The sequence below is a fragment of the Thermobia domestica genome, chromosome 1, assembly GCF_964235325.1.
Source record: "Thermobia domestica chromosome 1, izTheDome1.hap1.1, whole genome shotgun sequence".
NCBI lineage: Eukaryota > Metazoa > Arthropoda > Insecta > Zygentoma > Lepismatidae > Thermobia > Thermobia domestica.
In genome coordinates this window covers 351,707,205-351,734,662 of record NC_137454.1, presented here as the reverse complement: position 1 = coordinate 351,734,662, position 27,458 = coordinate 351,707,205, and the positions used below count along the sequence as shown (strand labels likewise).

Genomic DNA, 27,458 nt, shown 5'->3' with positions numbered 1-27,458 from the left:
GAAGATGAGTAAAGTGCTCGCCAAGAGTTTAGCTCTAAGAGTATTTTACTTTAATCATGACGGGATCAGTCTACAAAGACGCAATAATATCTTGAAAATGTTTCTGCTGAAACGACATTCAAGAACAAGTAAATATGTTTTTTTTTTTTAATGTTAATGATCGAAATTAACCTGTTTCTTCATGGAATATATGTAATCTCTTTATTTTTCAGGTATCCTTTCTTAGTACATTGGGAGGAAGAGATGTAATGTCCTGTACGAGGAATGTTCTTTCCAAACTTCTGACAACGAGTTGAGTGGAGAAGTGAACTTTGTCGGTGCTAATGGAAAAGTAGCCTTCAAATAGACATAACTGCTGTCTGCAGTATACGGTAGGTCCACTTCTCATCATGTACATTCATGTCCAAAATGATTGTCGAATATCTATAACTGTCTACCTGTAAAAATATAATTTGATAATGATTTTGCAGGGTACTTTTAATACTGATACTATGTGTATAATCGGGAAATGTACACTCAGGGGTGTAGCCATCATTTATGTGTAGGAGGGGCCCGTCGTTTTTGAGGGGGGGCCAGCTACAATGTACAAAGCCAAAAAAAATTGTTGCTGCTAGTGTTTTTGAGGCCTGAAAGTTATATTCAAGATAGTTTTTATTATGCTTAATCAAGAACTAGTGTTCGGGACAAAACGCTATAGTTTTGTGCATAACTATAAAGGTAACCAAGAAAGTTATGTCCCTTTTCGTGGAGGTCTGTGTTCAATTGGACCCCACACCGTGAGTTGAATGCGAGTGGAGATAAGGCGAACGTCAGTTGTTGGTGTTGGTATATCCAACATACTACCTGGTTGTGGCAAGTCAGGTACACTGTGAGCTTGTGTAAAGACAGAGGGAACATAGGACATCCACAGAGCGTCATAACAGCATTTATGCTGAACGAGTTCAAATGGAGGTCAAACGCCGCTGCAGCGGGACAGAAGATATGCCAGGCCTGTGGTAGGGGTGTCGTGACGACGCGGACAGTGCAGCGATAGTTTAACAAGTTTAAGGACGATCACGAAACACCCGAAACACCACATGCCAAAAGACCAACACATGTACAAAGAGGAACTACAATTCAGTGTGTGGAGAAACCATTCGGCAGCACATCCATCAACTTGGGAAGCACTACAAGTTGGGTCGATGGGACCCACATGTTTTGACTCCGGGCCAGAAGGCAACTCGGCAGTCGCCTGTGTTTATTTACTGTTTCGGAGCCATTTCTGGACAGGGCGTTGACAAAAAGTGTGTCCTATACGAAGCTCCACGGCGCCGTCGTCATTGGTTAGCATCCCATGAACCGATTTCAAAACAGCCGAAACCAGCACTATGCCAGAAGAAGGTCCTTCTGTGTGTTTGGTGCATCGTGCATCGGGAACTGATATCAGCTGGTCAGAGTATCAATGCAACTGTGTAGAGTCAGCAGTTGAGCTGTGCTCAAGAAAAACTCAAAACTCCGGAGCCATCACTTCTGAATGGCAAATGGGTCCTCGTTTACGGGACAACGTTAAGTCCCACGTGGCTAGGATGTCTCAGGACACCATTCTCCGCCTTGGATGGGAAACAATATTGCAACCACTATATTCTCCGGGTTTTGCACCGTCCGATTATCACTTGTTCCATTCTTTGGTCAATCACCTTAGAGGACGCCAGTTCAAATCCCTAGTAAAAGTCCAAAATGCACCTGATACCTTTTTCGTATCACGGCCCACCAAGTTCTACCGCGATGGATTCCATGACCTTCCAGAACGTTTTCAGAAGGTCGTCGATGCTGATGGGGACTATTTTTGATCTTCCAGGTAAGATGACATATCGATGTTCGAAGGTGGTGGGTGAAAAAGCAACAAAACTTTTCTTGGTTACCTTAATTCAATTGGTATATTTAAATTTAAGACCTTGTATACAGAACCTATCTACACAACATTGATTTTCTTTGAAATTTCACTTAATTTTTTTTACGGTTTCCTGACAAAAATATTTATTATTCGTGACTAAAAAAAAATAATTATTTTATTACACTGAGTAGAAATAAAAGAGAGAGCGAATGAAATCCAAATTGAATAAAAACATTGTTTCTCACCAAATTTTCCATCCTCTGTCTTTTAAAACACTTGTTATAGCATATAAAAATATACTGTACTTACAAATCAGTTTAGTGCCTTAGTTTTATGGCTGTATTTATAGTACCTTGTTAAAACGTTTGTCTTCAAACTGTCAAATATAAATCGCAGTAAATTGTGTAATCTGGTGTCACAAAAAAGTATCCTATTTTTCGATCGGTATAAGGAAGAGATACTATACTATTTTTCGATCGGTATGGAGAAACAATATTTCTCCATACTATTTTACCGTAAATTATTAATTGTCAATAAACTTTGTTACTTTTAAATGAATGAAGCGAGATAATTTTACTATGATGTTTTAAAAGCTGGTCATTTGGGGGGACCAAGAAACCATTTGGGGGGGCCTGGCCCCGATAGGTCCCCCTTGGCTACACCCCTGTGTACACTCATGTCCAAAATTATTGTCGCATATCTATAACTGTCTTCTTGTAAGAATATAATTTGATAATGATTTTGCAGGCTACTTTTAATATTGATACTGTGTATAATCGGGAAATGTATATTTGTGGTAAATTTCATAGGAAAAGAATTATAAATACGAAAATTAGAGTGAGTAAAACAAAATGTTCCTAAACGGTCAAGAAAGTTTTGTTTTCGTTTTATTGTTCATATTTACTGCTCTTTTGACATGAAATTTGCCACATACCTGTCTTGGCCGATTATACACATACAAACATTATAAGAAATACCGGGCGAATTCGTTATCAAATTATATTCCTACAACAACATATTTATAGACATGCGACAATAATTTTGGACATAAGTGTACATGCGTTATTTGTTTTCCATATGTGGTATAACCTTTTCTCCCCTTTTTTTCTTTATAACACTGTGAGGAAAAATCATTTGACGGGCAAGCTGCCTGCCTTCCAAGAAAGTAAGTTCATATGTAATCTCTTTTGGAAGGCAGACTCCACTACTTCTTAATTTTTCTTCATTCTTTATCAAATTGTTTTGTCCATGCAGTATACAATTCTTATTCTCCATTTTTAGAAAATTTTTTGTCTTCCCTTTCTGTTTTATCTATTCACTACTATTTCCTTTTAATTTAAAGGGGATGAGTGCGGATAAAAATAAATATAATTTACTAACTTTATATCATTGAAAAAATATGCATTTCTCTTCGAAATGTACATTCATTCTGAATGTTAGTAACCTGCTTTTTATTTATTTTGAATACACTACGTATCGTAAGTGCCTCACTTCCTTGTTAACGTAATGATTTGTCTCTGAGAAGACTAAGTTCAATTTCAGATGTTAATATGTTGAATAAAATCCACCTAAAAACACTAAATAGTCATGCAATAACATAAAACACTGGAAATGCAATGACAGCACATTATTTAACAACTTCTGTGGCGTTCCCGTGTATTTCACGTTTTATTTTTACAACGTAGCCATTGCGAAGATTTTAATAGTGTTTTCTGTTGTTGCATGATTTTCTTGCGTTATGTGAATTTTCATCAGGATTTGAAGAGATGAAATTGGACTTTGTGTTGCGAGAGAGGAATCAGCACGTGAACAAGGAACTAAGGTGCTTCCGAAACGTAGTGGACTGGAAAGAAAAATAAAAAGTATTTCAGCAACTCTAGCAATCGATTGCCATGTCTTATATGCTTCAACCTTTTTCAGATGCCGTAAGATAATCTCTACCAAACCAGGTTATAACTCAAAAAGTGAGGTTCACGAGATTGGGAAGAAATGGTTGAAGGGGTCGGCGGGCAGAGTGGGAGCACGGGATAGAAGGCGTAGGGAAGGTGAGTGTTCTCCTTGTACTATATACAACCAGTATGCTTAAATGTCATGAATTTGTCCGATTTAATCACAGTAATAATGTTAACATTTTGGGGGGTGGCGGAGAGAAGTTGTTGTAAGAGTGTACTTTGTCTGCGGTCTTCAACGTCAGCGCCAGGACCCTCCCCTCAATTACTTAAGGGAAATATCACCGACTTTTAGAAAGCACTACAAAACAGAAAATAACTTTTCACAAAAAATCTTTACCGATTTCAAAAAGCATAAAATAATAACTTTTTAACAAAAAAACTTAACCGACTTCAAAAAGCACTAAAAGGCAGCAATAATTACAAACAGCACTAACAAGCAGAAAATAATAACAAAAGCATTAAAAAGCAGGAAATAGTATTACCTATTAAAATTTTTTAAGTCTGTGCATAACCAAAAAAAATCAAAATATTAACAAATCTTTAAAAAATAATATGATTGATTGAATGCCATAGGGCAGGTAGTATAGAGTTAGAAATTCACTTTTATAGGCTTTACATGAAGAAAACTAATTTATTACAACAATATATAACAAAGTGCATATAAGATAAACCATTACCAAAAGAGCTTATTAAATGAATGATATTTACAAGATAATTGAAGGGTTCACATTCTCGTCTTACATGTCAGGACTGTCTATGTGTATTTTTCACCAGAGTCACTAACAGAGCTCTATGCGAGCGTACTTACAGTGTCTTTACGTCCATTGCCATCAGTAACAGAACTACTCCTTCCCAATGTCACTTTTCTACGAAGCAAGAGTGGTAACTAGGAGGTTGATAGATTATCTGCACACCTAGACTGAATTGTCTACGGTTTTTATAATACTTTCATTTCACGGAACTGGAATTGTTTTTGTTTTCACTTTTCTAAATTCGTCCGCGTTACCTACAAATGTGCTGTTAGTTCTATTTAAAAATGTTTTCACTCTGCTATATTGTTCTAGAAACTTAGAGTTGATCCGTTAACTGTGTACTTCTATATTATTATTTTTAAACCTCAAAATGAGGAATGTCTTAATCCTCGGCTCAAAAAAATGTCTGTCATCTGTTCTTATGAACTAGTGACTTTTAAACCTCAAAATAAAACACTAAAGGGTGTGAACACATGGGATGAAAAAAAAAACACTGACATGCGAAGAAGGTCCATGTGAAAATGCAGAAGGCTGCAAACTGGAATGCCGTGGAGAAGTGCTGGTTGCATATCGTACCGGAGCACTAGGAGCAGGGCTGGCTGCGTCGCTCTGAAGCTAGAAGTCTCTGGAGACAGGGGTGTTTGGATCTCTCAGGAACAGGAAATCTCTGGAGACATTGCTGGCTTCATTTCTCAGGAACAAGACTGTTTGCATCTCTCAGGAACAGGTATTCTCTGGAGGCATGCTGGCTGCATTTCTCAAGAACAGAGCTGTTTGCATACCCAGGAACAGGAAATCTCTGGAGACATTTCTGGCTGCATTTCTCAGGAACAGGGCTGTTTGCATCTCTCAGGAACAGGAAATCTCTGGAGACATTGCTGGCTGCATTTCTCAGGAACAGGGCTGTTTGCATCTCTCAGGAACAGGAAATCTCTGGAGACATTGCTGGTTGCATTTCTCAAGAACAGGGCTGTTTGCATCTCTCAGGAACAGGAAATCTCTGGAGACATTGCTGGCTGCATCCCTCTGGGTTCTGGAAATGGCTGTCCCAGGGCGGGTGGAGCACGGGTCTAGGAAATAGGACGTGAATGAAAGGAACTCAAAAAAAGGACGTGGATCAAAAAAATGAAAGTACGCCTGTGTACGAGTATCTCTGTTAGGTTGTAGGCAAGGCTGTTTATAATCAAATTTCAGTATATGAAAAGAAGAAAAATGGAAAGAAAGGTGAAAAAATAATGATAAGACATGTCTGATACCATGTATGCACCACAAAATTACTGTTGACAAAGGTCACGGGTGAAAAAAATGTAAACGGCGACAGACAGAAAATAGTGCAAGATGTTTGTAGGAGGCAATAATTATTGCAAGTATTGGAGCTAATCGGGAGTCGAAGGCAGGAATTTGTGGAACGAGGGACAACACAATAAACTGCAAGGAGGAAAAGGGATGGAAGTAGGAGTGAATTATTATTATTATTATTATTATTATTATTATTATTATTATTATTATTATTATTATTATTATTATTATTATTATGGTAGTCCCTATAATCTGGTGTAGTTCTTTTGTTGTGGTCCTCAACAGAAACAAAATATTTTGGTAGAAGAGTAACGGTATGGAGAGGCGGTTTTGTCCACTAGCATAAGTAGGTCATACTGCATCATAGAGAATTCAGGGTAAATGACCTGTGCGAAAGTGTTTTCTTGGTGATTTGTACCGTAATTTTGTGCGAGTAGAAGGAAGGTTCAAGGGTGAAAGTTTAATGTGTATGTGAGTAGGACATAAACAGGATGTTATTATGACCGTCCGGAAGAAGAAATTTGGTACGTATTACCTAGAAATTCTCTTTTTATTTTTATTTATTTATTTTGTTGTTGTTGTTATGGAAATAAAGTAAACACCTAAGTTTAAAGATAAACAGTATGTTACGCTGAATTAGTGAGTGATCAGATGTATCGAAGGCAAAGGGGTCGTAGGAAAGGAAAGGACATAGTGGCGGAGTAGTATTTCGTGGGGGTGGGTCACGACGTAACCGTATATTTGAATCGAAAGAAACGGATTTTAGTCGCTTTGTATTAAGATGCTATGAAAATGGTAAAGGGTGGGTGTGTCTATTCTGATATAAACAATGTCTATTGAGCGTGAGTTGTATGAAGTATTCAACAGATTTCGTTCATGTATCCTTAGAGCGCTCAAGTTTTTGAACAGAACCAGCTGTTCAAGATTAAGATACAGGAAGGAAATACGTGAATATAAACAAGTACTTTTCCTTGCATGCTTAGGAAAAGGTGTGTTGAGAACATTCAGTGTCGCTATTGTTTAAGTGGCGTGTTACGTACGTGAAGGGAAGGAAGGGGAAAAGGGATAAGAGGTTAAGGTGGTATGTCGGGCAGTTAACCAATGCCTCAATATGAAATCAGGATTTGGGAGGTGAGATATGAATGCATTGTATGGCCGAAAATGAATGCACGGGAGAAAGATTTGTGTGAAGTGTGTTGCCTACCTAACAGGGAATTTGAAAATAAAGTTCCTTTTGAAATATGAGTCATGGCAGAACGAGAGACAAAGTCGGAAGTTTTGCCAGCTTAAACTTTAATTAGGTGATTTCAAAAAACGCTTATATTTCATTTCGAACTCTGAATTAGGTGTTGTTGGTGGTACGTAATGTTTCAAACGAGTCTTTCCTATAAGGGTGGGTTTACCCTCTATGTCAACGAGGACTTCGTTTGGAGAAACAGTTGATATGAGCCTATAAGGTCCTTTATAAATTCTGGACAGTGGTTTACAAGTACCAGGCTGAGAAGATGTGTCCAAAATCATAACTTGAGAGTCCGGTAGGAACTCTGTGGGCGGTTTGCTTGATTCGACTTTTTTCTTGAAGTCAAGAAATGCTTGATGCTTCCTATATTCAACTAAATCCCTCATGTCTTTTAGTGCCAAAAGGCGGTCCTGTAAATCTAGATGTTCTTTCTCAACATGCAGCAAGTTAGCTATGGGTAGGCGAGGAGGTACTCCATATAACAATTCATGAGATGAGACACCTAAAGATGTTAATGGAGTCTTGTTAAGTGCGGAAGTGGCGTGAGGCAAATATTTTGGCCAGAGTTTTTGGTTAGATTGGCACAGAAATTTAAGACTAGTTTGCAATGTGCCCAAACGTTGTTCAACTTTTCCTAGTGTGAAATGCTGATATGGTAATCCATACTTAACTGTAATGTTGAGTGATTTGAGAAAGCTCAGGGATAAAGTGGAAGTGTGGCTTGACTGACGGTCAGTATAAATACAGGAAGGAACACCAAAGGGAATGATTATTTGGTTGGTAATGAAGGAGATGAAATTGTCAGTATTTGGGGTAGTGATGGGTTGTGTAATGGTAAAGCCTGTGCAATGTTCGGTTGCGGCATAGAAATATTGGTATTTCTCTGGGTCACTGGCTATGAATTTCCCTGCTAAGTCCAAGCTATAAACCGAAAATAGGGGAGCTTGGGGAAAACGTTGTATGTTGGGGTTGTTGGGCAAATAATTGCGTTTGAAAATTGCACACTGTTTGCAAGATTTGAGTTCACTCGCTAACCAAGATTTCAAGCGTTTTACGTAATATTTATAACGTATCATCCAGTAAAGTTTGTTAAAGCCTACATGAGTAAGTTCACCGTGATATTCCTGAAATAAAGCGGGTTTTAGCGCGTCTGGAATACAGACAAGCAAACGGGTTTGCGAGGCACGATACATTTTTCTGTACAAGATGTTGTTCTTAAGAACGTACTGTTTTGTGAGACGTTGAAAGGCCGGGTCTGATTCATTTTTGGTATTTAGAGTCGTAATAATTTTGCCAAAAAAACGGTCCTGAAGCTGGAGATTTGGTAGGTCAGTGTTGTCACCTATTGTAGTTAGAACAGTAGGAGGAGTGTCCTCCAAGGATGGGTGGGTCTGGTCTGTATCAGTCGTGTTGGAAAAGAGGACGGCATCGGGAGTGTCATCCTGTTCTAAGGCAATGGCGTCTGGTGAGACGTCCAGAGGAAAACGGCTAAGTAGGTCGGCGACTGCGTTAGACTGACTTTTTACGTGTTTGATTGTAAAAGTGAAAGTGTTGATATAAGTGATCCACCGGAGAATTTTTGCGTTTGGGATAACAGTTTTCCTAATAGCGAGAAGGGAAATGTTATCAGTGATCAAAGTAAAATGTTTTCCCAGAAGGTATTTTTCTAATTTCTTAAGCGAAAAGAAAATTGCATATAATTCCTGATGAAAAATCGGGAGTGGGTTGACAGTTTTTGGATGCCTGGAAGAAACATAACAGACGGGCTGAATGACATTAGAGCTAAGGTCTTTTTGTAACAATACGGCGCCAACGCCTAGGGCTGAGGAATCGCACATTAAAATATGTTCTGTGTTCTTTGTTGAGTACAAAGCAAGCACTGGTGGGGAAGTGAGGAGGTGCTTCATCTGGTCGAAGGCACGGTCTCTTTCAGGTGTCCATATCAATTTGCGATTTCCATTCGAAATAGCTTCATAAAGTGGGGCTAATATGAGAGAAATGTGATGGAAAAATTTCCTAAAGTAATTAGCCGAAGCCAACCAACTTTTTAACCCTTTGATCGTGGTTGTTTTGGGTGCATTGGCGAGGGCAGCGGTTTTCTCGGGATCAGGTTTGACTGTATGATTTTCCACAATATGACCTAAGCATTTAATCCGTCTAGCGCCAAATACTGATTTGTTGATATTGAACAGCAAAGAATGTTTTGCAGCTGTATGAAAAAATGCGCGTAAAACTGTCATCATGTGATCAAAAGAATCAGCATGAATATACATGTCATCTACGAACGAAGTGATGTTATTGGTATATAAATCCCGAAAGATAGTTTGCAGTACCTGTTGTAATAAAATAGATGAATTTTTGAAACCCTGTGGAATTGAAGTGAGTTGCATATGATTGAAGGGCAAAGAGAGGCCCTTTAAACTAAAGGCTGTTGCAGGGCGATCATCAGGATGAAGGGATAACTGATGAAAAGAGGAATGGAGATCGAAACTCGAAAAAAAAGTGGAATCACTAAGCGAATCTATAACGTCCTGTATGTCCTCTAATGGAGAAGCTAAAGTCCGGCATTTCCCATTTAAAACCCTCAAATCAAATACGGCTCTAAGAGATTCAGAATTCGGTTTTAAAACAAATAGGATGTTGTTTTTATAGGGGGAATCCGATTTTTCAAAAATCCCTTGGTTCAAAAGTTGTATAACTAACTCTCTCGCTTTGGGGCGTAACTTGTGTGGAATGATAAAAGAGTTACACTGAAATGGAGTTTTGTCTTCTAAATCTAATGTTGCCACGAAAGAATCTATCTTGGTGAAATGGTCACTTGACCACTGAAATAAAAAGGCATATTCGGAGAGTAATTCCCGCATTTGAGCTTGTTGTTCCTCATTCATGTCTGGAGACAGCTTAAATTTACTAATATCTATGAGATGACCAATTTCTTTAAGACGCTTTTCTTTGTTGCGTGCCGCATCTTCGTCTGTAGGAAAATATATTTGCCTAACAGTCAGGATATTGTGGTCATTGTCTTGTTGGGAAAAGAGAGAACCTATAACTACCGGATTATGAGCCTGAATCGTTTGCTTTTTGTTTGTGAGATTAGCTAACGGGAGAACAAGGTTTTGTGTGGAGACTACAGTATGTGCCATATAACATTTACTTAAATTCCGAGAAATCGGTGTATGTAGGCGAAACTGTGCATCAGGGAAATACCCATTAGTAGCCAGTGGTATGAATCTAACAGAATGAGGGGGAATAACGGTAGTGCGCCGCGCAAAAAATACAACCTGAGGTTTGGAGTGTTTTTGAAAGAAATGCGAGATGTTAATACTAACTGGGTTTTTATCCTTTACAGTATGTGGCATTTTTCCAAAATGTTTCAAGGACAAAGTGCCTTGTGAGTAATCCAAAATTGATTGGTGATCTTGCAAAAAACGTGATGAAAGAAGGGGTGGGAAATTTTTGAAGGGAACTAACCGAAAAAGAATGGAGTAATTACGACCATTAAAGTTAATTTTGAGAATGGTAGCGCGATTTAATTGGACGGGTTTGTCTGACAAACCGTGAAGAAGGGACGGAAGATGAAAAGTATGCGCATTCGGTTCCAATAATTCAAATGGAAATAATCCTACGTCTGCACCACTATCGAGGCAGAAAAGTAATTCTTTGTTTGCGTACGTGCCCTGTATATACGGAGAATTTCCTTTAAATTGCAAGGGAAGGGTATGGTAGTCCTGGCTAGTCGCTGTGGGAGATGAAGAGGAAGGGGGGAGCGAAGATTGGGTGGTTAACGCGCGGTGAGGTGACTCCCACGCTAATTTTGGCCGTTTTTTGAATTCTTAGGTGTGTTTAGTGTGGTCCCAGGGGCATAAGGAGGGAACGGAGGTGGGGGATACTGAAAAAAAGGATGATAAAACGGGTAGGGAGGAATAGGTATTTGGGTAGATTGTGTGGAAAAAACATTCTGGGATGGAGGTTGTTTGTTCTGACTGGAACGCCACTTTTTCTTGGAGTTCTTTCGTTTGGTATTGTTTATAGATGAAGGTTCGTTTGTGAAGTTATGAGAAGGATGGGAAGGGGTTGAAGAAATGTGTTGGCAACATTGATGTTGCTGTGTGATACAGTTAGTGCAGGAGGGTGTACTGGGATTGGTGGTATGGGAATGTGGGAGGGAAATGGAGTGCATAGCGCAAGCTGCACATGAGGTAGAGGTGGAAGCAGTGGAATGAAAATGTGGAGGAGTCGGTGAAGAGCAGTGTTGATAGGAGGTTGTGAGAGAATTGGTGGGATGGGAATGTGGGAGGAAGGAAGAGGAAGGTGAGTGAGTTGGGTTCGGGGAAGAAGGTCGGAATGGTTTGGAGGAGTAGAAGCGGTTATGAGGACTTGGAGAACGGGAATGGGAGGGAGCAAAATGGACAGAAGCGGATTGGGAATTTGAAAGAGTATTAACATGGAGACGGAGTTGAGATATTTGATCTGTTAGTTCGGAAATAGCCTGCGCTGTGGTATCGGTCGCGGTTGTGGAATGTGTCTTTGTTTCGTTTTCCCGTTTGTGAACAAGGTGGTTGGTCCGTTCCAGTAAGGTTACTTCATCTAAGAGGGTGGGATAATCTGAAATTGTGCGCGTTCCAAACCAACGAATATATTCAGGTAACATATTAGAAACACATTCTAACAAAAATTCCTGAAAGTCTAGCTGGGTATAAGCTTGGTCTGCTAAATGCTTTTTGGAAAAGACATAATGAGAGAGAGGTTCGTTGGGGAGCTGAACGTGTGAGCGGTATTGGTGAATACGGGAACGGGGGACCTGATCTTGACCAAACTGACGTAAGAATTTTGATTGGATGGTTGCCCAAGGTTGGGATGAGAGGTTCTGGGTGGAAAACCAGAAATGAGCGGGTCCAACTAAGGATTTCTCAAAAATCTGCACACATTTTGAGTCTGACCAATTATTCACTAATGCGATTTTGAGAAAATTTTTTAAGAATAATTCCGCGGATGGGTGCGTACTTGGATCATATATGTCGGGAATGATAGAAACTGTACCAGAAGTATTATTGATATTGTTGTCTGAAGTGGAATTCATGGTGAGAGGTATGAAAGATGCTTGTCTACGAGTTATAGGCATATCATAACAGGAAGTATAAGTATAATGAAATATGAAAATAAAAGTCTTGCCTTACAAGTATGTGAAATGTACACAAGACAGTCTTAACAACGAGAGCTTAAATTCCTCGGGGGGAGCCATAACAAATCTTTAAAAAATAATATGATTGATTGAATGCCATAGGGCAGGTAGTATAGAGTTAGAAATTCACTTTTATAGGCTTTACATGAAGAAAACTAATTTATTACAACAATATATAACAAAGTGCATATAAGATAAACCATTACCAAAAGAGCTTATTAAATGAATGATATTTACAAGATAATTGAAGGGTTCACATTCTCGTCTTACATGTCAGGACTGTCTATGTGTATTTTTCACCAGAGTCACTAACAGAGCTCTATGCGAGCGTACTTACAGTGTCTTTACGTCCATTGCCATCAGTAACAGAACTACTCCTTCCCAATGTCACTTTTCTACGAAGCAAGAGTGGTAACTAGGAGGTTGATAGATTATCTGCACACCTAGACTGAATTGTCTACGGTTTTTATAATACTTTCATTTCACGGAACTGGAATTGTTTTTGTTTTCACTTTTCTAAATTCGTCCGCGTTACCTACAAACGTGCTGTTAGTTCTATTTAAAAATGTTTTCACTCTGCTATATTGTTCTAGAAACTTAGAGTTGATCCGTTAACTGTGTACTTCTATATTATTATTTTTAAACCTCAAAATGAGGAATGTCTTAATATTATTATTTAAACTATAAATGTATATAAACATTAATTTGTTTGGCTTGGCACAGACATCAATTTTCTATAGGTAATAATATTATTTCCTGCTTTTTAGTGCTTTTTGTTATTATTTTCTGCTTCTTAGTGCGTTTTGAAGTCGGTTAGATTTTTTTTTAAGTTACTATAAGGTGCTTATATATTTAGTCTGCCGTATTGAGAATTCCAGTATTTTGATTTTTAAGCACATGGACAAGTAGCTGTGGCTAAGGATTTTAACCTAAACTAATTTGATTTTTAAACAATCGGCAGGTTTTTAAATGTTGTTTGTTATATTTCGCCATTTTTATGAATAATTAGATTTAACTTTGTTAAATAATTAGATGATTTGAGAAAGTAAATGTACTCTATGAAATGTTCTCAGCATAGGAAAATATTTATTATTGTAGGTGAGAATTCATTTGGTAAACATGATTTTCATGAAAATAGTTTTAACAGCATAACCTTTTTTTACACTACCACAAACCAAAACTTATTTTAATGGCTTTGTGTCACCATTTTCCCAACAAGCGCCTATATGTGAGTAACTCACTTTTAGGCGGGTGTTGTGCAAAATGTTTTACCTAGGTACAAAGCCTGTAAAATGGGTTGAAATGTTGGTTTGTGGCAGTGTTTGAAAAGAGATTTCACGTAATGAGAGCAGTGAACTTTCTTATTTTGTAATAGGGTGGTTGTGCCAGTCTTCGACCACCCCCTCATTGCCGACCACTTTTCACTTTAAAACCATGTATTAGGCTTATTTTCTGATTAAAAAAAAAAAAGCATGCTTTTCTGTTATAATTGAATAGCAGCTTATTCTGAACCAATCACAAAGATACTGTCAAGATATATTCCACATACATTCAGTGATAGCCAATCAAATCTATGCCTAGGACAGACGAACTGAGTTTTCGACAACGTTGCAAATGGAAACGACGGCGCCCTGTTTTTCATACTTTTCCATAGTTTCATCGCACCAGGTAAGAAATGCACATATTATTCTGTTGCATGGAAGTGTCGACCACATGTTAGTAATTAAATTTTAGTGATAACTGTAAGGTTTGAGGAATAAATTGATAAACTGTAGTGGTCGGATAATGACTTATGAAATATTCTTTGTTAACTAGTGTTCGACCACAGGGTGGTCGAGCACTGAAAAATTGTAGAAATGTCGATTACGACTAACTTTCGATTCATCTGCATGAAATGAGCTCCTAGTTACCAATTCTGAAGTTATAATAGAATACAAAAACATTTACTAGTATTCGACCACTACTTTTCGTGATACGTTTGTACTGGTCGAGGATTAACATTTTTTTTCCAATGTCCGACCATGACTTGTGTTTTTATTTTCTCGCAGAATTTCTTGATTCAAGCATTAATTCAGTGATCAATTTACATTTGTATAATCATCTGCTGAGTCTTACCGTTAGTACGTGAATATTCACCGAATGGCCGTGGCTCAGTGGTAATGGTGAAGAGGCAATCCATTGAGGATTCGAAACCCTCTCAAGAGCAAGGGCATTTTTAATTGTCCTCGATATTTCTGTGTTCGTGTCTCTGTCATGATTGGATTACCTCAAATTGGCGCGAGGAGCATTCAGGCTCAATGTCTCGTTTGAGACGAACTTTAAAAAAAGGTAGAGCGTTGGCTTAGCTTTCGGAAGGTCCTCGGTTCGATCCCAGCGGTCGACCATCCTGACTTGAGTTCTTTCGGGGTTTTTCCTCAGTCATACCAGGCAAATGCTAGGATGGTACCTTCAAAATAGGCCCTGGCCGTCTATCTTCCAACATCCTCTCCCCACCCTATCCCGGCCGGAACCGTAGATGCCTAAAGGGCATAAAATAAATTCAAATTCAAGTAAACTGAATATTCATGCAGTTTCCCAACATTTTCATGGAAAATTAACGGCACTTTTAGGGCATGACATTTCATTTGAATAATAAATTTATTATATTTGGTCTAATTCGTTTAATACTGAACTACACTATTCTCGCTTCGTCGTGGAACTGCATTCAAATATTGTTAGCGGAATAGCTATTATCATCTTACATTTGGAATACATCTGTTTTCCTTGCATATCCTTAAGAATTTTTGTTACTTTCAGAGATAATGAGTGAGTAGGCCTAAGCTTAAACTGACAGCTTATTCAAACGAGAATCTACAAAAGGCTCTAGAGGCTTGTCGCAAAGAGCGCTCCATACGAAAGGCATCAGCAATCTATGGAATTCCTCGCGTAACGCTGATGGATAAATTTCATGGTCACAGTCCCAAAGAGCGAAAAATGGGTCCAGAACCATACCTAACACAGAAAGAAGAAGAGGGATTAGCAAACTGGCTCCTTAATATGAGTGAAAGGGCTTTCTACAGAAGAAACACGATCTTCTGAACAGTGTTAAAAAATTGTCGATTCAGAAAAATGTAAAAGCTGTTCAAAGACAATCGAGCTGGTGAAATCTGGTACTACGCTTATTTGAGGAGACACCCACAAATCGTATCCCCAAACTTTGAACAAGGCGCGATACGCTGTAACCGAGGGAAACATTCGCTTGTGATTTTAGTACCTTGAGAAATACTTGAAATAAACGGGACAATCTGATATCTAAATGATTCTGAGCGAATATTTAATGCTGATGAATCCACCTTTCAACTGGGTCCCAAATCAAGAAAAGCGTTGGGGTCCAAAGCGTGGAAAAATATGTACGAGGTGAGGGCAACGAGAAAGAAACATTAACACTGCTTTGCACTTTTTCCGCAGCAGGAGAAATTGTATCCCCGATGGTCATACACCTGTATGTAAGAGATCTTTCAAAGGACGTGATCAGTGGAGTTTCTTCAGAGATTTTCATGGGCAGGTCAGGTCAGATAGCGGCTGGATGCGAAGTGAAACACTTACGAATGGGTAGCAAACCGCTTTCTAAATAGATGGAGGATGATCCCTCTATTTAAAAAACAGTCCTTCTGCTAATCGACAGCCACAAGACTCACTTGGCAATGGAAGTCAGTGAATTTTGTTCCAGCCATGCTATAGTACTCTATTCCCTTCCACCAAAGAGCACACATATTCTTTAACCCTGCGACGTATCAGTGTTCAAATCGTTAAAAATGTTCAAATCCTTAAAAAGTGAATGAAAGAAGACAGTTCAAGAGTTCTACATGAAAACTGAGTAAAATGTTAAACGTGTTACTTTTGCACCACTAATTAAAAAAGTGATATACAAGGTAGCAACACAATTAGTAATTAAAAACGGATTTAGAAGATGGAGTTTATACCCCTTCAACCCAGAGAAGACGAAGGCTGTTTGGTGCTGCATTCCACTGAACCTTAAATGAATTTGGTGGTTCCTTTCATGACAAAATTATCACAAAATTACTTATTCTCAGCGACTATTGTGCGAAACTGCAAAGTGGTACCTGAAAAACTTATGATGTAACATCTACAAATGCTATTAGTTTGGTAAAGTTATGCTTTAGCCTTCATACTGTAATTAAAAGCACATTAACCGAGTAGTGGTCGATGACTAAACAGTAGGCGGTCGAACATTAACGTAAAGTGGTCGAACACTACAAGAAACCAGTCATGGTGTATATCCCACTAATATTACATAAATGGTATAAGTTATCTCAGTTTTGGATAAAATATAGATAAAATATAGTTTTAGGAACACAAGTGAGCTAGTTGCATCCTCCTAAGTTATTCCACTCAGTGAACAGCGATTAAGGACCATACGAAAATGAATTAGGTGGTCGAGGACTGGCACATTTACCCTATGTAATTCTTTGCTGCACCCGTCTGAGGATGAGTCAAGTACGTACTAGCCTCGAAACATTTAAAGGTTAACTGTATCACATTCACTAATTATTGTCATTTTACGCCAGCTATGAATGGCAAAATGTTGTTCAATTTTCATAACGTAATTCCAAAGTGTAAATCAAATGCAACATTTTACATTTGTAAGCTTAAAAGTTAGAGAGCTCCTCTAACTGTGTATATATATTCCTGACTTTTTACTCTTGTTGCTACGGAGTTGTTTTCCCAGGAATAGTTACGACCATAGGCCTTCTCTTTTTATTTTACAGCAGCACACAAATCCTCAAAGCAGTCCAAGGAAAGCGATTCCTAGGAAAGTGAAGATCCCATTTTTCTCTGTACGTTGGAAAATGCAAAAGGAAGTGAAAACGAAGAAATTATGCCATTCCCAGAATATGTTGTAACGCAATCCAAGTAAATTTTCTTATCATCTTTCACAAATGGACAAGAAATCTGAAGTCAAGCAAGTCATTTTCTGTATATTTTCTTACTCAAGGAAGTGCGATAATTTAACTTCTCTTTTGTAATATGTATAGTGCTGTACATACACTTTTCTCTGAAGTCAATTCGTAGGTTTAAGTGATGAGTAGTTTAAGATAGTCTTTTTTGTACATAAATTGAAGTTTGCTTATTACTTTTTGTGTTACAATAAGTTTGAGAAACACGCTTATGAATCGTTTGTTCTGTAGTGGTAGTGCAATTTCCTTCCTAGTTATTCAGTGCAAGAAAAGATAATACGTGTTAACCAGTGCGTTTTTCCCTGTAATAAATGAACGGTGTTATTTTTATTAAGTATTTGACTTCATGTAATAACGTAAAGGTCCCTCATTAACGAAAAAAAGCTAATGTAAGCAAGCATCACACCTGTAAGAAAAAAAAGAAGAAAGAATAAGGTTAAAGAATTTCAATTAACTAAGCAAGTGTTCATTTTTGATTAGGTATTAGTTTGGGAATTGTTTTTTACGCATAAGTGTTTGCTATTGAGCATGTTCTATTGAACTTTAGTACATTACAGTACTTCACAAATCACAAATTACTTTTAGCGCCTATGACAAAGATTTTCATAAAATGTCACAAGCTACTCTAACCTCCTACGAGTACAGGTTTATACGAAAGGAAAGGAACCAGAGAAAGGAACATTTCCCCACAGAAGCCTTCGGCTCAATGTATTGCTGAAGTAGAACATGAGGTTGAAATTCCTTCATCAGAAGGTACCTTCACAGATTACCTTTCTTCCTCATCCTTATCCAATGCTGAGGAAGATGGCCCTATCCTAGTTCGTCAGAATAAAACGCAATCTTTGTCTCATGATCTTGCTTTATGGGCAGTCAATAATAATGTCACGTGCCCTGCTACAGAACAATTGCTTCACATTCTCAACAGGCATGGATTTAATTTACCACTCACACACAGAGTTCTCTTTAACATGAAGTACGATTCACACCCACATCAATGAAACCTGGGCAGTTTGTTTATTTCGGCATTGCAGATTTTGTTTTTCGCAAATTTGAGGCATTCAATGTGTTTTCTTTGACGGAAGTCTCTCTGCTTGTTAACATTGATGACCTACCGATTTCTAAAAGCACAAATACCCACCTCTGGCCTATCCTCTGTGTCATTCGTGAGATAGATGATTGCGTCCCTTTTCCTGTGGCATTATACCACGGAGAATTGAAACCGGAATCAATATCACAATATGTGTCGAAATTCTTGGAGAAAGTTAAAGCTCTTAGCAATGAAGGTTTGCGTTTCAATGGTAGGACTATAAAGCTTAATGTCTGAAAATGCTTGTTTGTCTGTGATGCACCTGCTCGATCATTCGTAAAGTGCATAATAGGTCACAACGGGACGTTCGCCTGTGAAAAGTGCTGTATTCAGGGCAGATACGTGGGCAGGATGATATACTTGGAATTGAATTCACCACTTAGAACTGATGATACATTCAAAGTCCGGACACAGAAAGAACATCACATTGGCACATCCCCGCTCCTTGACATTGGTGTAGGAATGATAAGTCAGTTTCCGGTCGATCTGATGCACCTCATTTACTTAGGTGTTGTTCATAGATTGCTTTGGGCACTAACTAAGGGTTGACCTTTTAAGTCAAAGTGGTTGAGTGCTACTGACCGGAGAAGTCTGTCATCTAACTTGAAATGCATGGTGCCATGGATTTCTTTTGAGTTCGCACGTCGTCCACGTGATCTTCAGATGTTTGAGAGATGGAAGGCCACGGAATTAAGGTTATTTATTATCTATGTGGGCTAAGTTGTGCTACGAGAAGTTCTCCGTCCTTCAAAGTATAATCACTACCTACTATTGTCAGTTGATGTTTATGTCATCAGCCATTCCCCTGTAACCCAAGAAATGTGCAGCTATGCAGAATTACTTCTGCGCCGGTTTGTTGAGAAATGCAAATTTGAGTACGGTAATGATTTTTTAGTGTATAACGTTCACAGTTTAGTTCATATCGTTGATTGTAGGAGACATGGATCTCTAAGCTCCTTCAGCTCTTTCCCTTTCGAGAATCATCTACACAGTATCAAGAGAATACAGTCCTCTTCAGCAAGTATGCAGAAGGATTCTTGAAAAGACGCTAGTTGAAGAACAATTGAATAGGAAATTTGTTGAGGTTGAACCATGTGGAGAGCATTCTGAAGGTCCCACTATACCCGGTTTGAATGGCATTCAGTATAGGAAGGTCACAATGAATGGGTTTTCAGTGAGCACAACGTACGACAAGGAAAGCATGATTTGGAGTGATAGTGGCAGGGTTGCCCGTGTCAGAAATATTATATGTCCAAATGGAAACTTATTCTTTGTAGGCTCACCCTTTAGGAAGAAGTCATCTTTCTTCCAGTATCCATGTGAGTCTTCCAAAATTTTTATTTACAAGGTTTGTGATCTTTCACCTTTGGAAGCATTCCCATTGCAGGGGTCACGAAATTGCATTTTAATGCCATACTGGCCTTCTATTGATGTCGACATTCGTTCTGACATTTTTGTTGCAGTCCCACTACTACAGTAAGCGGTATTCTTTTCCTACCAGAGCTCCTTCGTGGCTAAGTGGTTAGCGTACGCGCCTTTGGCGTGGGAGATCCGGGTTCGATTCCCGGTGGGAGCTCATGTGGTTCGGATTCCATATTAATCAGTAGGTCCACGTCTCATATAGCCTCGCCGCTGAATGGAACGAAAAAACCCAAAATCAACTCAACTCTTTTCCTACCAGTGTGTTTTGGCTTCGTAAACTTCATGTCCGTAGTCGGGTACAAGGCCACACCTGTTGACCAAGGGAGTAGCGCCCCTTCACATTGGAGCTAACTTTCTCTTCTACTATCGTGCACTGGCCTTTCCTTTTCAGTCTGTTGCATCCTTCGATGAACACCTTCATAATTGGTCAACTTGCATTCCGCATCACAGCCAGCAAACTAAATTGCGCCTGACTTTCTTGTAAGATATTGTTATATCATTCTTTGTTCTGTATCTGTTGCCATGTTTATAGCAAAGTTTAAGTTCATGGTCGACATTCCTTTCATTGGTATGACCCGTACATGCTGTTTCTGGTGACAGCTAGGTAGCATACCCTTTTCAACCTTGTCATTGTCTGACACCCCCGGATTTCATATTCAATTTTCGCCTCCTTTTTTGTTTCCGTTAACCTCGGCAATCTATTGCCTGGATGCTGGCCCCAAAGCAACTTGTTGCAGAAGAAATTGTTGGACTTGAAGTGCATACATTTATGCAGTACGTAACATATTGACATGAGAGTATTTTTCTACATGGCATTGAATAACAGCGTAAAAAGAATTACATGTGGCAATTATGCCATATAAGAAATATGCGCATTTGAAGCCCAGTGATTGCTTCTACAACTTCTTGTTCTTTGGGTGGGAATAGGGGATGGGTGTCATAATGGATGGGGAAAATGTCAATCGTTCAGTTGCATTCCTCACTTGTCACCCTTTCTCCAATAAATACACTAACTGCAATAATTACTTTTGTATATATAATATTTATATAATACTCCATATAACACTAGTTAACAAATTTAAACTTTTTGTTTGTTACATGAGAAAAATCACCTGATCTTAAAGGAACTTTTTGCGCTGAATTCGAATATGCACTCGGTTTCTCTCCATCACGTACAGTTTTCCCGTAACAGAGGGATTTTCGGGAAATTCCCTCAAAAATTTCCCTTTTTCAGATATTTTATTCCCCTAGCTCCTGTCCCCTTACATATAGTAACATAGAAATTATACCTAAGTATACCTTGATTTATATTTAATAAACCCTAAAAGTTTCGTAAAAATCGCTTTGTTCTTTCTAGAGAAATAAATATATTTGTATGTATACTGTGTGCACTGTTTATTGCACCTGATAGTAATGCTTTCAGATCTCCTGAGTTGGGGTAAAAACGATTTGCTTTATTACTACAAACACAGACATAAAAATGAATATTTAAAATAGTCCACAACACACTTGTATTGCTCTCTGTAAATTAGAAACGTGTATAAAAATAGAATGTACTTCCAACGTATATTTTTTTAAACGTACAGTATATGTATATCTTAATACATATATATACAATTCTCCAAGTTTTTTCGTTTTGTTCATGAAATGGTTATCAATATTTGTTATCAAATGTAACAGAATGCAAAAGAACTTCCACTTCCCGAGCCCCTACCAATTGGGAAGAGATATGGCCAAAAGACTCTGATGATGATCATGACCTTGATGAACCATCGACATCAACATCTACATCCAAGGATCCATCGTTCATCCCTGACTATGTACGCGAGCCACATTTCATCCGGCAATGTGAACTTAATGACCTAGTCCGTGATTTGCACCTGACAAAACAAGAGGTGGAACTTCTCGGATCAACGCTCCAGCAGTGGAACTTATTGGATGCAGAAACGAACATATCAGTGTACAGGAAAAGGCATGTTCAATTTTCAAGCTATTTCTCAATGCAAGATATTGTGTGCGTATGTACGGATATAAATGGGTTGATGGAGGAGCTAGGAATTCCTTACGTTCCAGAAGAATGGAGGTTATTTATCGACGCGTCAAAGGTCAGCCTTAAAGCTGTCCTTTTACATAATGGAAATAAAAAACCTTCTATACCACTTGCGCACTCAGTGAAGATTAAGGAATCCTATGACACCATGTCAACTTTGCTAAATCTTATAAATTACAAGGACCATTGTTGGCAAATATGTTGTGATCTCAAGGTAGTTGGTATTTTATTAGGACTGCAGGGCGGTTACACGAAGTACCAATGTTTTTTATGTTTATGGGATAGCCGAGCTGATGACAAACATTATGAAGTGAAGGAATGGGAACCTAGAGTGAATTACGTACCTGGAGAATGCAACGTCAAATACGCTCCTTTGGTAGATCCTAATAAGATATTACTACCGCCACTTCATATCAAGTTAGGACTTATGAAAAACTTTGTCAAAGCCATGGACACATCTGGTGAAGGTTTCAGGTATTTGCGAGATAAGTTCCCTAACCTGAGTGATGCTAAGATTTCAGCGGGAGTGTTTATTGGTCCCCAAATTAGGAAATTAATGCTTGATGATAGCTTTGACAGCAAGTTAAACAGTGCTGAGCTAGCTGCCTGGACAGCATTTAAGTGTGTTGTGCGCAACTTTCTGGGCAATAACAAAGCTGAGAGTTACACAGAAATCGTACAGGACATGATACAGAAATACAAAGAGTTGGGTTGTAGGATGTCTTTAAAAATCCACTTTTTGCACTTCCACCTCAGCTTCTTTCCTGCTAACCTAGGTGCTCTCAGCGACGAACAGGGGGAAAGATTCCACCAAGATATAATGGCAATGGAGAAAAGGTACCAGGGACGATGAGATCCTTCAATGATGGGGGACTATTGTTGGTGTCTTGTTAGAGAATGCAACATTTCTTACAAAAGAAGGAAGTAGTGTACGTTTTTGTAACCCAATGGAAGTTTCATATATTGTGATAGTTTTGATTGTCCTTTCATGACCTTTTGGTACATTTGTATTATTGTTTATTGTAAATTGTCACACTTGTAAATTATATTGTATTATATTTTATGTATGTGTTTGTGGTAATAAAGCAAAACGTTTTACCTCAACTTAAGAGATCTGAAAGCATTACTATAAGGTGCAATAAACAGTACACACAGTATACATACGAACATATTTATTTCTCTAGAAAGAATAAAGCGGTTATTACGAAACTTGGAGGGTTTGTTAAATATGAATCAAAGTATACTTAGGTATAATTTCTATGTTAGTATATGCAAGGGGACAAGATCTTGGGGTGTTAAATAAACGAAAAGGGAAATTTTTGAGGGATTTTCCCGAAAATCCGTGTTACGGGAAAATCGTACGTGATGGAGAAAATCTGAGTGCATATTTGAATTCAGCGCAAAAAGTTCCTTTAAGAACAGGCATTTCCTTTTATGTAATAAAACCTTTGTTAACTAGTGTAATCGACATTCTTAAGAAATATACATTGTGTACATGTACACATTTGTTACACATATCACAAACTTATTTACATGCCATGTAATATGTATTTTTCCTTTACATGAAGTTCCATATATGTAAGAGGTTCCTTCTGAAATAATTAGATTTATTTCACTTTTGTACATTTGACCCTTGTAGGCAGTTGAAATCACATGTCCTCGCTACTTTATTCACATTTTATTACACTCTTCTTCTTGCACAAAAGCTACGCCACTGGTTTACGTACATAACTTCACAATGGAAATATGTGCCCCTTGCATGCAATGTGCGGGGGCTCAGTGATAGAGCGTTCACCTCCGGTGCTTGGGGTGCCTGGTTCGATCCCAGCTCGCGCCGTGTGGACTTTGTGGTGGACAAACACCGTGCTCGTGGGTTTTGTCGGGGTTCTCCTCTTTCCTCCCACTTTCTTTATTCTACCATTTCATTTATTTCTCGCAATAACCGTCTCCTTTAGCCTAACCGGCATAACCGTGGGACGTAAAACTTTAAAGATTTCATTTCTTTTCATTTTCTTGCATGCAATGTGAAGATCCATGAGTAACTCTAGAAGTCAGTCAAATTGCAGACTAAATATTCAGTCATTATATTAAAAGGGGGATGAGAGGAAATGGGTGTGTAAAATAATGGTGTATGCTCCATTTCCAAAGTAACACATTTTCAGTGTATTCAAGATTTCTGTTTTGAAAACTTGCAGCATTCACGTTTATACTTTGTACTTTTAATATACATAGTGATGCCTTCGTGCAAGGGGGATGAAAAAAAAAAACGGTTGTCTCATTGACAGTATAGTGATGTTATGCCTATTACATGTAATTATCATTTCCTATCATATTTTTATTTCAATTGTTTCTTGTTTGGCTGTATATCTTTATTGTCGCACATTAACCTTAAGAGAAAACGTTTAATCATGTTAGTGTTATAAGAAAATAATGTAATAAAAATATTTTGTGTACTCTTTTGTTTTATTTACACATTGATGTAAAGTGTTATTGTATTGAAGAAATTTATTTACGCTGATTTCTTGACAGTTCAAAAATTTGCTGTTGAATGTTTATAATAATAGTGTTGAATATTTATTGTTTACGTCGTAAATGCTTCCAGAATGCATTTCTACATATCTACTGTGCTCTTCAGCATGAGATATTGTGTGTTCACTTAACATGTTCTTTGGATATGTTATTATGTCACTTGAAGGTTTAAAACTTTAACACCATTCCTACCCCATTTTTATTGAGACAATATGATTGAGCAAATATGCAAATATTATTCAACCAATATTCAAAGGACATGAGTGTCCTTAGTGAAAAATATCCACCTGAAGATGCCACGAATTAGCTGTTAATTCTTGAGAGAGAGTTGTGGATGCAATAAATTGTAAATGACGTATATATTTTCTTTCAAAAGGTATTTTCTCACCAAGTTTTCTTGAGAGGGGAAGCTCTGTTTATGTTCGTATACCTATTTTTGTTTCAAATGACTTAAAACACAGCCGAAATAATAACATACACTCATCACACTATAAAAGTATTTCCTTTTTATCACACATGTACACACAGTGATTACATAAAAGCACACTTTTCATCTTCGCTTTCTGCTTATTTTTGTATAACGTTTAAATTATGTTTCCAAAACATTCAGGTGAATTAAAACAACGTTCCAATCTTTCCACACGATAAAATCTTCTTAAACAAGCTTCATTTTATATTGACCTTGACCTTTTGCCGCCGTCGAAAAGTAGCCTTTTGCCGACTGGGAATCAGCTTTCCAGGAAGGCAAAAATTTCCCTACCTTTTTCAGTAGCTTTTCTTAAGTCTGCCTCCGTGCTATGATTTCTCGGCAAGGGCACGATTGCTAGTTCTGAAAGTATATAATACTTGCATGTCCCATTCAAATTCTTCTTTTTTGGCTTAGAGTGCTGAAAAAAAAAAAAGGAGAAATTTTATACCGGGACACACAAAGAAATGCAGGTATTATACTTCAAGAGCTTGCAAGGGTGCTCCTTGTCGAGAAATCACAGCATGGGGGAAGACTTAGGCAAGACTAATGTAAAAGGTGATGAAAATTTTGTCTTCCTAAAGGGTTGATTTCCAGTTGGCAAAGGGCCACTTTTCGACGGCGGCAAGAGATCGGATGGCGCCTGTGGGAGAATCGGGAAGCCGACGTCGAAAAGAGATGCTTTACAGTAGTCGGCAAACTGCCGGAAAGGTGCCTAAAATGCGCCGGAGCCGCCGTCGAACAGTTGCCTTGAACATTAAATGTGCCGGCGCCGCCGTCGGAAAGTTGCCTTGCCGAGCAGTTCGCAAACAGCCGTGAAGGCGCAGTAATTGCGCCAGAGATGCCGTCGAAAAAAGGCTGGCATAAGGAGTCGGCAGAAGGTCGGAAAGAGGCCTTTCCGACTGTTTTGCCGACTCTGACGGTCGGCAAAGGGCATTTTTTGTTTTTACGATTTTCGATCCCTTTCCGCCTCGGCAAAAGGTCGGCAATTTTCAACAAGTAGATCGTCGTGCCACCGTCGACGGCGTCAATCCCTTTTGCCGACCGCGGCATCCAAACTTCTGAATTTTACCATTTTGCATCTATAAGTACTTCTAATATTGAAAGCTAATACCACTCCGTAAGTCGTGGATAAAATCCACTACAAACACACACACGAGCATACACACACACACACACTGCGTGAAAGTGTTAAAGCAATGACAAAAACCGTTGTGTGTTCGAGATTATAATCTTGTAAGGCTTGAAACAGAATTTCTGAAAGCGATGTAAAGAATAATGTTTTTAATACAAGTTTCCTCAATCGTACATCTCAAAAATGTTAACATATTATGTAAACTAATGTACGTTACGGCCAACTGCATTAACGAAGTCACCCAAAACTGTCACTCCTTAACTAGTCTCTTCCTTCCAATAACTTTAACATAGAAATGTTGAAGAATTAGAGTAATTATCAATATAGTGCAGAGAGTAGTGTTGTTGATGTTTTCTTCTCTTACGTGAATATTTAGGTAAATAAAAAATGGCAACCACTTACTTTTAAAAAACACTAAATATGTTGTGACGCCACAGTTTATTTCTTCACTTGTAAATTAAATGGAAAAGACGCGGTTGGAACTTGTCCAAAAATACAGCTGTGTCTGTTAAAAAAGAACATTGGTATTAAGATATTTTTTCGAGGCAGACTTCTCATAGATCTATGACTACATGTAAACAGACAATATAAGTAATTCCCTCCGAACGTTTCGCCGTTGTAATTTCCTCTGGTTCTCTTATATTAAAAAAAAAAAAAAAAAAAAAAAAAAAAAAACTTCCCTACGGCATACATTAGCCAGATGGAAATAACTTGAAGCGTTATGTTTCTATATTAGATGCTAAAGATTACAACGTGAAAAGTAACAAAAGAATAAAGAGAAAGCTTAAATTAGTTTCAAGACCAAACGACATTAAAAATAGATTGCCATTGTATAACCTTTGTTACCTTCTTCTTGCCTTAAAAGATATCAAAGTGCATTTTTCAGTCCTTATGGGAAGTGAATTGAAAATCGAAGGCAAAGAGAGAAGATAGGCTTACGAATTAGTCGTGATATTGAAATGAGGAGGTCAGCTGGACTGAAAACAACCATGTCAATCATAAAGGGCCATCAAACACTACGCGACTTCGTGTGTCGAAGATGCACATTCTTTTTTTTTTTTTCTTTTTTTTTCTGTCGCAGGCTTGTCGCGGGGTAATGAATTCCCATTTGTTACAATCGATGTGGCGCGTGACCGTCGCACACTACGCGACCACAAGAGTAACACTATCGTAGGCTTGTCGCGGGAGCCTGCCTCCTGACACAAGCTAAGGCCGTCGCATACTACACGACTTCGTGTATCGTGTATCGCGCCACAGCCCCACAATTTTTCTAGGAACCAGAAACTCATTCTGAAAGGTGAACTCATTGGAAGCATCCAGCGATTCTAACACTGAGTACAGTATTGCGATCTAGCCTCTGTTAGAATCACACAGTGGGGCTTACAAGATTGTGATGTTGATACGCCCGTCCGTTATTCCGCTCGGTAACTCTTGAGCGAATGCGAATTTTAAAATTCTGCTTTATGCAATCAATAGCTAGAATAATTATCTCGGAGAAGTATGTTAACGAACA

At 38.3% G+C, this 27,458-nt stretch overlaps 1 protein-coding gene and 1 pseudogene across 1 annotated transcript; both read left to right on the top strand.

Annotated features, from left to right (window-relative positions):
* Positions 1–5,120: 5,120 nt before the first annotated feature.
* Positions 5,121–5,665, top strand: LOC145664104 (uncharacterized). The gene is made up of 2 exons (XM_081730460.1): positions 5,121–5,304; positions 5,370–5,665. Exons 1-2 carry the CDS (start codon positions 5,121–5,123, stop codon positions 5,663–5,665), a joined length of 480 nt encoding a protein of 159 aa, XP_081586586.1.
* Positions 5,666–16,919: 11,254 nt separating this feature from the next.
* LOC145681864 (uncharacterized) lies at positions 16,920–20,991 on the top strand (annotated as a pseudogene).
* Positions 20,992–27,458: the final 6,467 nt, after the last annotated feature.

Bases quoted from the DNA above. Each gene is read 5' to 3' on its own strand.
- LOC145664104 (XM_081730460.1), top strand. From the start codon at position 5,121: ATGCCGTGGAGAAGTGCTGGTTGCATATCGTACCGGAGCACTAGGAGC. The intron at 5,305-5,369 runs GTATTCTCTGGA...ACCCAGGAACAG, and splicing joins TTTGCATCTCTCAGGAACAG to GAAATCTCTGGAGACATTTC.